The sequence below is a fragment of the Tribolium castaneum genome, chromosome 1, assembly GCF_031307605.1.
Source record: "Tribolium castaneum strain GA2 chromosome 1, icTriCast1.1, whole genome shotgun sequence".
NCBI lineage: Eukaryota > Metazoa > Arthropoda > Insecta > Coleoptera > Tenebrionidae > Tribolium > Tribolium castaneum.
Window position 1 is genome coordinate 3,363,908 of NC_087394.1, and position 12,341 is coordinate 3,376,248.

At 37.5% G+C, this 12,341-nt stretch overlaps 1 protein-coding gene across 1 annotated transcript; it reads right to left on the bottom strand.

Annotated features, from left to right (window-relative positions):
• Positions 1 to 154: 154 nt before the first annotated feature.
• Prm (Paramyosin) lies at positions 155 to 11,153 on the bottom strand. Its single transcript, XM_965626.5, has 10 exons — positions 10,885 to 11,153; positions 10,721 to 10,777; positions 10,367 to 10,453; positions 10,153 to 10,319; positions 7,759 to 7,996; positions 6,850 to 7,611; positions 6,688 to 6,800; positions 3,491 to 4,010; positions 823 to 1,200; positions 155 to 772 (listed from the first exon to the last, which is right to left on the bottom strand). Exons 1-10 carry the CDS (start codon positions 10,996 to 10,998, stop codon positions 575 to 577), a joined length of 2,634 nt encoding a protein of 877 aa, XP_970719.1. The 5' UTR covers positions 10,999 to 11,153; the 3' UTR covers positions 155 to 574.
• Between the last annotated feature and the right edge of the window lie 1,188 nt (positions 11,154 to 12,341).

Sequence of the window (12,341 nt, forward strand, 5' to 3'; positions counted from 1 at the left end):
GTGAATTCAAAAGTGTCGGACAATCTCTTAAAAATAGTGACAGTGATATAGTGATGGTTTTGTGGATGTACAAGAATTTGAAACCTTGGATACCCATTTTTTGTGATACTTTTTGTCATGAGATTACCCATGAGATAAATAATAAAGGACGAACTGTATATAAGCAATTTATTCTTACACAGTACATTCAAACTTACATAGTACATTACTCCTGCATCCTTGTAGAAGTTAACAGATGATAATCCTAACGTCCTGAAACCTACAAATTTCCTTACAGCCTTCTCGAGTTACGTATTAGAGACACGTCGCGATACACGAAACAAATAAAAATCGCTCATGTTCGTTTAAAATGGTGCGTGTGAAATGTGTATGTTTCTTTCTGTTAATCAATGACTTAATAACAACAATCTTTAAAAGAGAGTGGTAGTTATATGTATAATAATTTTCATCAACATTATGTGCACGAACGGAAAAAAATAAAATAAAAAATGAATCAAATGAATAACATGGACCGGTTCGAGTGTCTTCGATCGTTAGCTGTGCTCAGACAGACGAATCGGCGGTCGCTGTGCAGTTAGATCTGCTCGCTGCTTCGGGTCTCCTGCACCAGGTAGACCTGGGAGCCGGGCACGGAGCTGGTGGTCACGAAAGTGCGGTGTTTGGCCCTAATAAGCGACAAACTGCTCTCGGCGGTGTCGGCGCGGTCTTCGGCGGCCTCCAGCTCCCGCTGGAAGCGGCGCACGCGGGTCACGCTCTGCTGCGAAACGCCCTCCTGGAGGAAAACCCGATAACTTCAGCTACTAACAAAAAATCGTCACAAACCTGTTCCTGGAGTTGCCGCTTGAAGAGAGCGACTTTGCCGTTGGCCTTCTCCAAAGACTCGGTCAACAAGGCAATGTTCTTCTGGTCCTCCTCGCACTGGATCATCACTTCCTTGACGGTGCGCTCCTTCTTGCGCAGGATCTTGATGGTTTCAGCGTGGCGGCGCTTCTCCTCGTCGAGCTCGGCCTCGATGTCCCTGATGCGGGCCTCCAGCTTGCTGATGATGCGCTTGCCGCCGACGATGGCGTTGGCTTCGACCTCTTCGAGGCGGACGGACAAGTTCTTGACTTCGATCTCGAGGGACTTCTTGATGGCTTCGATCTTCACCACGCGCTCTTGCTCCTCGTGGAGGATCTCGACGGTGTGCTTCAACTCGGTCTGGGGAACATTGAGTTAAGGCTAGGTTAAACGTATTCGTCTTATGGCGTTTTCGATGTAAAAGAATTGTGGCTATAATTAAGTCATTTGAAAAAATATCAACGTCGTTTCAAAAGCCAATGTATCTTAGACATGATATCTACAAAATGCCTTGACTAAAACACTTATAGGATACCAAGGCGTCAAAATGAAAAAAACTCTAGCCAATCGATAGATTTTTTATTTCAAACATCTTGGTATTTTTAATTTTTTTCTATTATTAAAAATAAGCTTGATATCGCGAAAATTCTAATTTATTGGAAGCACAAAATTTCTCATCTAGCAGATAACTAGTCAAATCCGCAGAAAGATTTACAATGGGACCGGAGGATCAAGGACCTAAAAAATGTTTTAGATTTGTCACGTCTCACTTTCTTCTTAGTCTTGTTCATCGAAACAAAAACTTGTTTCCGTTGAAAAAGATTAACAACCAAATCAGAGAAAGTTAAACCATGTAACTTGAAATGGGATTAGCCGCTTAATAATAATTTAGGGTTTCAAGTTATTATAAAAGGTAACTTTTAATAGGTAATAGGTAACTTGTTTATCTAATATTTTCTTTATCTAGGGCAATTTATTTGTGAAACGCTTGGCTAATTTCCTATTACCCAGAAATTGTTAACGTATTGTTTTTAGTTTCTCTTTTTCAAAAGTCAAAAGTCACTTCTAGAAGTACCTAATAAAACTCTAATTAATGTGCTTTTATTCATTAACTTTAATTCAAAACAGGAAACTCGTATTGCGGGACTATTTCCTAAACTATAACTCTTTGGGCTATTGTGTTTTGTACAAATTTCAATGGATAAATTGATAGTAATGATAATAATTATGGCGATAAAAAAATTCACACGACTCTGTTTCGCAAAAAGTGGTGACACCTACACTTTTATTCTTGATAAAAATCTAATTTACATTTTGTTAGTTTTTAGAATATAGCAAATAATATACCAAAAAAGAATGTCTTAGTTTTCAAGGGCCTCAACTGTGTACATGCTAGATATATTATATATACGGGAAAAATGTTAAAAAAATTTCTAAAGTTATATTTTAAAAAATCTGGAGCTACAAACTTATTGTGTTAACTTCTTTAGTTTTCATTATTTTTTTATATTTATATGTTTCATACCAGGTAATCGTTCCGTAACAAAACGATGAATAATTATTTTATAATTTACTATCAGATTTTAGCAGTTTTTTTAATTAAAAAAATTAAAACTCATCCAAAAAATCACAATGTGTAGATGTGCCAACACTGGGAATTATTTCCTAGGAAACCGTTTCAAGAATAATTTATTTTTATTGTTACTCAAATTCTATTGCGATCATGACTGTTAGACAACGTTGCCACATATCATTTACCTAAAATTAGTTATTTATGAATAACTGTAATACAAAGAATTTTTTTACTATTATTACCTTTATATGTAACCAGTTCTCTACCACACACCACTGAGTTGGTGCGCCAGTTTATTTATGACGTTATTGGTTTTTTAATGATAACGTAATTATTTTTGTAAATAACAACTGACATTTTTGCTTACTGTTTTTGACAGTACACTTTTTAGTAATAAAAAATAAAATTAAAATTAAGTAAAAAAAGATTATTGGCAATTGCATAATTGAGTTCGTTGTCCCTAAAGATTTTTTTGTTAATTTTCTACTCTACTAGTGACCATAGGTATTTAGAGTGTTATTCGTTATTATACCTGTGGTGTTTTTTTTTAATAAAATTTACATTCTTGAAAAAGTATAGTTATTGCTATTTAAATGACTCCCTACATTGTGATGTCCCTAAAGTAGCAGGGAGTAGTAGGAAGCTTCTGCTAATATAAGATGTGCTAGTGTGTTGTAAATATAGAAATTTCGGTTAGTTTATAAATTTTTACTTTAATTTTTTATTGAAAATATATGAATCCTTCTTTTACATATGTTTCATTGCATAGCAACTATAGTGAAAACTTTTAATTCGACCATATGTTAATCAAGTCTTAAATTAAAATTAAAATTTAATTAATTAAATTAAATTAATTCAGTAAACCGAAAAATTAAACACTTCAAATTTAAAATAAAACTGTGAAAAATGGGAATATCTTCCTAATATCTAGGTAATGTTGTAAATCAGTGACACCAGCTTAACCACAGAATTTGAAGCTGGTCGGGCCGATAGTTTTATAATCGACACCCCGAAAGCGAATTCGAGATTCCTTTTAACCTAGCCTAATAAATTCCCCTTTTTTGGAAAGTCAATTACCTGGACACGTTGGTAGCGTTCGTCCGAAATGCGCAACTCCTTGGTGATCTCGTCGTAATCGGCAACAATAGTGGACAGTTCTTGCTCGATCTTGCTCTTGGCTGAAGCCAAGTTAACGTTAATGGTAGTGAGTTCGTTGATCCTGGTTCCGGCTTCCTCGCAGGCTTGTTCCGCCGCCCTCTTGCCACGCAATGCCGACTCGTAGTTGCCTCTGATCTCCTCGGCTTCCGCCGTGAGCGCTTGGACTTTCCTCTGCGAGACGCTGAGCTGGTCGAGGGTGACTTGCAATTGCCTTTGGACTTCGTCGTAGTGAGCTGTGAGCTCGGTCAGTTGCAAGGATTGTTTCTTGATGGTCTTTTGCAAGTCGATGTTGGTCTTGTTGGCGGCGTCCAGGGACATTTCCAATTCGGTGATTTGGATTTGGAGCTTCTTCTTGATGCGTTGGACTTCGGTCTTGAGCCTGGTCTCGGCTTCGACGACGCGGGCGTTGAGTTGCTCGATTTCGATGCTGGTGGCCTTGCTGTGAACAAAACAAAAATGCAACAGGTGATAGGACGTCATTGGCGCCGCTCCCGCCTATTTTTGGCACGTGTTACGCAAAAGCACCTGGTGGCGAAGAAGTGTAACTACTACACTAGACACTAGATAATAAACATAGAAAGTGATTTTATTACGCAAGAGCACCTGGTGTCGAAGAAGTATTCGGCGGTTCGCTTGTCGAAACCTTTAAGTTCCCGACTTAGCGCGTCCAAAGGCTCGACGCATTTTTCCTCCAGTTGGTTCAAGAGCCTCTTATCCATGACTTTCAAGTGCTTGGTGAACTGTTGCGTGTCCACAAATCGTCGATTTTCGATATTTCGGGTGTTTGCCAAATCGAACTCAACCCCTTGAGCGATGTTTTTGTAACTTTCGGATTGAAGGAACGCTTCGATGCCCTTAGCTGAGCGTCCTCTGAGGTACTTTTGCGAGCCTTTGAGCACGAGCTCCACGTCCCGGTCCTCCTTTCGATGGTCGTACCCCAAATCGTCGGCCATTTTCGACTTGAGGGTTTTAATCTGTCTTACGATTTCCTTTTTCTTCCTGTTTTTCACGTTCACTTTCTCTGTGATGCTGGCGGCGGACACACACTTGCTCAACATGAAGGAGCTTTTGGTCGTAGCTCTGAAATCACGTAGTTTTTCCTTGGCACTGGCTTCGGTTTGTCTGGCAACTCGGTCAAGTGCTTCGTTTGAGTAGCTTTTAATTGTCTTGGGATCGTATTGGCTCAGGCCGAGTTCGTCGGTCCATGGGAGGTGGGGGTAGCTTGTCCTGCCACCTCGCTCCTTCTGGTCGATGTAATCGACCATTGGTTGGTAGAAGTTGATTCCGACACCGTAATTGTAGTCGTAGTAGCCTGTCGTTGGGTGCCATTTGGAGGGACCGGGAGTAGACATTGTCGATAAAAATTAATTAACACTGATATTTAGGTCGATCGAAGGGCTCTTTTATACCATGTTTGAAACAGACAAGTGCCAAGCCAATAAAGCAGCGCTACGTCAATTTCGGGTATTTATAGGACGGGAGCGTGCCAGAAATGCAATTTGTTCAGGAGATAAGAGCGCGAAGGTTGCTCATTACGAAGAAACGATTTATAATAATAAAGGTCAAGATGAAAAATTTGTTTTTAATTTAATTAAAGATTACCAAAACAATTGGGTTCTATTTTTATTGCTCAAATGAATGATTATCCAAATAAAACAACAGTTACGTAATATGTTTTTTTCTACTTTCTTTTCACAAATTCCGCATGCATTGTGAAACTGAAAGTAGTTTCACAAAGAGAACTCCTTTTAGTAAATTTTTAGGAGTTTTATTGGCATTGCTGACCTGGGTGTCATTAGTTATCAGTATCACTGTAATTTAGTTTTAATTGATAAAGCCTAAATAATTAACAAAATTAAGAGGAAATAGTTTGAACAGATTTTGATAAGTTAAACTAATCACAAACCACAAAAATAGAAAGTAGAAAAAATAGTATATTACACCCATTTTGTAAGACTTAATTGTGGCACCATTCAAAAAACAGTAGAATGTCTTATAAAACTCGTATAATAATACAAGGTGGTCCACGAGTAATAATGAGCCTAAAAATTTTTTTGAAGCAACCAACATTACATTTCATAGATTACGTGAATAGTAAAATAAATTTTTAAATACATATTTAGAATATATTTTTTAAATGTATACTATTACAGTAAGTTTAAGCGTTTAAGGTTCAGAGATCGTTCCTATCTTTTTTAAGAAATGATTTTAGCCATTGGTATTTATTACGGAACGTACTAAACTTTTAAAATAGAGAATAAATAAGTAGTTAAGTTCCTCTGAATTTTTTCTACTTCAGTTAACCTAATAGTGCTAATGGAATGAATTATTTTGAAACGAATGGCATTTAGTATAATTCACGAATTTTAACAAATAATTTAGTTTTTTATTTTCATTTAAACTGTATTTCTTAGTGACTATTTCTCTTATAAATTGATAATTTTTTGGTAGTAAATTAGTCTCTAGGATTTAGTATATCCTAGAATTTTATTTATCAGAAAGTTTAAAATGTGACCTATTTCTTTAAACTTTAAATAAAAGTTTGAAATGTAATGCAATTGAACTTATTTCAAAGAAATTACAAACAAAAAATGGTAAAACTCTAGCTTTACTCAAGAAGAATCAATTTTCCAAGCCTTTTTCGGTCTTTTGAATTAATCAAGCGTGCATAGTTGAAACAAATTATTATTAATAGAAAAGTACTTAGGATGTACGCAGTTAGATATAAAGAACCTACAAAGGAAAGAAATTAAAAAAAACAGTTTCTGCAGCGGTCTATTATTTTTCATAGTCATAAACGCTCGTTTAGTAAGCTTTATTTTTGCAAAAATCGGAAAAACACTAGATGGACATTAGGAAAAAAGTTCATAGCTATTTAGAGGATATTTTGAGCAACTTAATAATAATAAATGCAAAGGTTTCTTTTCTGGAAGTCTTTTTACTTTCTAGAATCCAATCAAAGCTGTCAAAGAACCGTATCCACATTGTATCTCATAAATGAATTAAGGAATTCATCAGAGGTCTTTAGGAAGTAAAAAACTAACGCAGTAGTAACTAGTTTAACTTATTCCATGAAAATATTCTGATTCTGCCTGGTTATGCAATTTTGGACTTACCGGATGGCTTCAATCTCCTCATCCTTCTCTTGGAGGCGTTTCTCGGCCTCGTGGCGGAACTGAGCGAACTCAGAAGACAATCTCTGAGACCTGAGTTCCTCAGCTTTGCGTCCCTGAAACCCTCTCGTTATCTTAAACCTTCCCCACTTCAAAACCACTTACAGCTTCGGCTTCCTTGTACGCAGCCGTGAGTTCATCCCTCTCATTCTCCAAGCGACGGAGTTCCAACTCCAACTCGTGCAAACGCCTGGTCAACTCACTGATGGTGTTCCTGGCATCAGTGAGATCATCACCCAACTTCTTGTTTTCTCTAGCGAGTTGATCCTTCTGTTCCCTGGTCTTGTCCAGCTCATGGACAGTCCTTTGCAACTCCTGTTGTTTGTTACGGAGATCCCTTTGCGTCTGTTCGTACAAATTGACGGTTTCTTCCAAGCGAGTCTTCAAATCGATGTTGATTCTCTCCAACTGCTCGACTCTCTTTTGGAGTTCCCTGGCCGTGTTGTTGGCCTTTTCCAAGTCGATGATCAGGACTTCGACTTCGGATTGGAGTCGCGATTTTTGTTTTTCCAAGTTGTTGATCTTGACCAAGAGAGCTTCGATGTGTTCTTCCTGTTCGGTGATCCTGGCGGTGTACTTGCGACGGAGTTCTTCGACTTCTTCAGCGCGGGCTGCGCACTCGGCTTCGTACTTGGATTTGTACACTTGGACTTCGCCTTGGGACTTGACCAGTTGGCGTTCGAGGTCCAGGCGAGCTTCGCTTTCTTCTTCCAGTTGGACGCGGACGGATTCGAGCTCGACTTCCGTCTGGTGGAGTTGGGCTTCCAGGAGGGAGCGACGGCGTTCGTCGTCTTCGGCGCGGCGGCGGGCATCCTCCAGCTGGCTGGCGAGCTGGCTCTTCAAGTAGTTGGCGTTCTCAAGGGTTACCTGAAGACACAGCAATTTTTAACACGAATTTTGCCACAAAAATCGGTCTTTTACGAGGAGTAGTTCCGGAGAAATCAAAAATCGGAATTAACTCCCTTTTCACAAATAAATTAATTTAACAAAATCTAAAAAAAAATGACCCCATACCTTGATATCTTGGACTTCCTTGGTGAGTTCAAGATTCTCCTGCGCCAACCTGGTCTTGTGCGAGGTGATATCAACGATAGTACGGTTCAGTTCCTCAATCCTCACATTCAGTTCGCTAATAGTGATTTCCAATTTTTCGGCATGTTTAATGGAAACCAAGCGTTCCTTGTTCAAGCTCTCAACTTGGGCCAAGAGTTCGTAGACTTCGGTTTGGAATTTGCTTTTCTCCTTCTCGGCTCTGGACGAACAAACAAAACATTCCTTCACTATATTGACAAACACTTAACTAGACACGAAGCGTATTTATAACTCGGACGCTCCAAATATTCCCGATTTTATTCTTAGGCCAGCTGTAAGAGGTCGAAGCTGCATCAAGAATTTTGGAATTTTTATTCATAATTCGCATGAGATGAGAGTAATTTCAGCGCGACAAATATGGCAACGATCGCGGACACTCTATTTATAACGGGCGAAGTTGGACGGAGATGGACGAATATTGCACTCTTAGTTTCACTATTTTGTTTAATCAAATTTTAAGGGCAAAAATGGTGGAGGCGCCGGGTCACCCACTCGTAAACAATTAATGTGTTGAATATTTTATTTGAGTAAATTAATTCAATTCTGTTTGTGATTGTTATGAGTGCAACGACTACAATTTCCGCCATAAAATTGCTAATTTCAGCTCAAAGGAAGCACTGCAAATCTCTAGTTTTGCCTCGTTTGTTTGATTTATTTGCAATTACACATGTGGTGTTTTATCACTTTGGAAATAACTTTTGTTGTTACAAGAGGTGTAATTATAAAGATACTAACCTAGATTTCTACTCGTTAATGTCCAATTTTAATACCGGCTATTATGAAGTTAGGGGTGTCTCAAATTTCCAACAACTCACAAAATTAGCAATTAAATTTCTGTTCAAGAAGCGATAAAATAGTATCAAGTCTGCAATCTTACATATTATCAGATTCATTCAAGAATTCGGAAATTTAAAAACTATTGGCAACTTTATCGAAAATTCTTGTTATAATGGTGAAAACTTTTTTCAAGTTACTTCGATTTAAGGCTGAGATTGTGAGGCTATAAAGAGCATTTTGTCTAATTTTAAGTTTAAATAAATTTAAGAATGAAACGTGTTTGGGCAAATAATGCAGCATGTTTAAGGAAAATTCAAAAATACAAATCTAGTAAAAGTAATTTATGTCAGGTTTTTCATCTTAGGTATTGTAAGCTCAAGTTAGAAAATTTTGGTAAAAAAATTCTGTGTCAAGAAATTGCTCTCTTTTACGAGTATTTTGAACTACAGGGTCTTTAAATGTATTTTTTTCTATATCCCAAAAAAATCAGCGTTCTATACATTTTTCCGCCGTCCCGTCCCTGCTAATAAAAATTATATAATTAAAAATATAAATATTAATAATCCAAGTATAATGATTTCTAATTCTAAAACAATGATGCTTAAATAAAGTTTTGAACAAAAAATTCTTAAGAAAATTATTGATAGTATCGAAATTACGTTTATTTCAACCTATTTTTAATTAATTTTATTTATAAGAACTATTAGAAAAATACTGGAAAAATTTTGGGATATAGTAATGTATATGTTTAGTAGATCACTCTGAATGCTTGGAGTGGTTAAAGAATTGTTTAAACGATTGAAAAAAATTGTTTTTTTAAGAGAAATAATAAACAAAATACTTTTTTTACAATCTTAAATTAAAAAAATTATAAATTGAATTAAAAAATCCACTTTATGACGGCTTGAAAAAATGAGTATTTTACTCATGACACCATTATTCTAACTTCGAAAAGTGACAACAATATAAATTAATTTGAAAAATGAAAAAATATCCGTATTTATGTCCAATTAAGTTTTTTATTCAAAAATAGTACCCAAGATTTTGACTTACCTTACTATATTTTTAGAAAGATTTGAAATATTTTCATAAACAACTAATGAGTTTTTCCAGACCTCTGAGATAACTGTTTAATTTACCATCAAATACTAAAGAAACCATTTTGTTAGTTATCCTTTTTTAAATTAAATTTTAATTTTTTTTTATACGAAAAAAAAGTATTTCCAGTATTGTGCATTCTTAAGAACAAGTTTTTCCAAACTAGTTGACAAATCAACAAATAATTAGAAAAAGTGTCGTACTAACAAAAAAAATCGTAATGTCTGGGTCAAGTTTTTTCATTGTGGTACCAACATAGAACCACTTAACCTATCCAAATGTTTGCCCTTTGTTCCGATTACACAATGGAGAACCCGATCCAAAAGCTTTCCGCGCTTGGTGTTATTGACCGCCACACTTTCCCAAATTCCAAACAAAATCCAATTATCTGGTACTTAACCACATTCTCAACTCTGGCACTCATCCAAACAAAAATCTGACCTGGATTTGGCCTTGCTGAGCGAATCGATCTGTTCTTGAAAATCGACGACGATCTCTTGGTGTTTCCTCTTCAAAATCGCGGCGGTCTCTTCCGACTCCAGATGGACATCCTCGAGGAGTTTGCGCAACTTCAGCAATTCAGTATCGCGTTTTTTGTTGATTTCGAACTGAAAAGCAAGAGTTAGTACGTGTCTGGTGTGGGAGCTGGTGGTACCTGGCTTTCAGCGCCCCCTTCAGCTTCCTCCAGACGTTCGGATAACTGGATGACTTGCACGCTCAGATCGGCCTTCTCTCTTTCGATCTGTAAAAAATAGTACGACCTTGACGATTTCGTCCATTGAGCGGATTTTTGCGCATTTAGAACGAGAGTGGGCGGAGAAGCTTGGCTAGGTTTTTGGAAATTTCGGATTTTCAGGTTTCAGGTTGCAGGTGATGTAAGAGTTATTTTGGTCCGAAAATCCGACACCGCAAGCCTTGCCAAAAACCGAAATAGCTGTGTTAGTTAAACCTGGCGTAACCTAAATAAATCGCAGGTCTCAAAGCGCTTAATTTTTCAAAGGTGACTCACCCTTGATCTGAGTTCCCTCTCGATTTCCAAGTCTTCTTGGAGCAGTCGGATTTTGTCCTGGAAAAAAGTGATTATGGAGGGTGGTAATTGTGATTATGTGGTGTGTGTTTGTGGCCACTGACACTTCACAAGAAGGTACCACTCAATCACTTTGCACTTTTTACCTCTAATCTGGTTAGGGCGCTGAGGTCCGCGCTGTATTCGATGGAGACGTCGGCGCTGCCGCCCCCGGAGGAGCGGTAGGTGTACTTGGAGGTCTTCGCCACGCTGGAAGACATCTTCAGGCTTTCCGGAGGAAAAGCTCGTCGTTTGATGCACTGACCGTCGAAATTTCAGTGTTTAAGAAACCCGCGTGCTGCGCCGCCTGACAGTGGTGGCTGAGTCGTTCGTATGAGCGTCGCGACGCCTAAAGCCGAAATAAACTGGGAAACGGCGGCGGCGCCTGCGTTTCAACGACGCTCAGCGGCGCACGCAACGCTGACTCAAACCAGGACTGTATTTCTGGAAGGACGGAGGGCTATTTTTGTAAATTGTTTATGCAGTTTTTATGCATATCAATACGGGAGCGAGTGGGATGGATTCCTTATTCAAACGAATTTTCATGAGTGGACGCTTTCCTATTACTCACTTGATGAGTTGGAACTTCGAGATTGTTGCTCTATTCCGTCACTGTGTGACTTTAACTTGGAGAAAGTCTCTTGTTTTTTCAGCCCGATGAGTTTTTGAACCAAAGGTTTTCGGTTTTAGTGTAGTGATGGGAAAACACTTTTTTCCACCAAGCCAATTTATGGAATTTCCTCTAAATTTCTTCAAAAAAGCCTATCAGCTTGTTGTTTTTTTGGGTTTTGCTAGATCTGTGCTGCACTTGATGAGTTGAAACGTGTAGATTGTTGGTTTATTCCGTCAAGTTTAGAGAAAACCCCTTGTATATTTTTTGTTCGGTTTTAGAGTGGTGGAAGGAAAACTATTTTCTACTAAGCAATTTTTGAAATTTTCTCTAATTTTTTTTTTAAATTACCCAAAAAAATTATCAGCTTCTTTGTTTTGTTAGATCTGTGCTGGAAATTTGGTTTTGCTTTCTTTAGACGATTTTTATTAATTTAGCACAGATGTGTTTTTTGAGCCAACAACCAGTATTTGCTAGGAGATTTCAAGGAAACTGTAAAGTTTTCATCAGTTGACGCTTTCCTATTACTCACTTGATGAGTTGGAACTTCGAGATTGTTGCTCTATTCCGTCATTGTGCGAGAAAACCTCTTGTTTTTTATACCCGGATGAGTTTTGAGTCAAAGGTTTTCGGTTTTAGTGTGGTGAAGGAAAACACTTTTTTACACCAAGCCAATTTATGGAATTTCCTCTAAATTGTTTCCAAAGAAAAGCCTATCAGCTCGTTGTTTTTTTGGGTTTTGCTAGATCTGTGTTGCACTTGATGAGTTGAAACGTGTAGATTGTTGGTTTATTCCGTCAAATTTAGAGAAAAACCCTTGTTTATTTTATTTTTTTTCTGGTTTTGGAGTGGTGGAAGGAAAACTATTTTCCGTTAAGCAGTTTGTAAAATTTTCTTTAAATGGTTTTCTAAAATTGCCCAAAAAAATTATCTGCTTCTTTCTTTTATTAGATC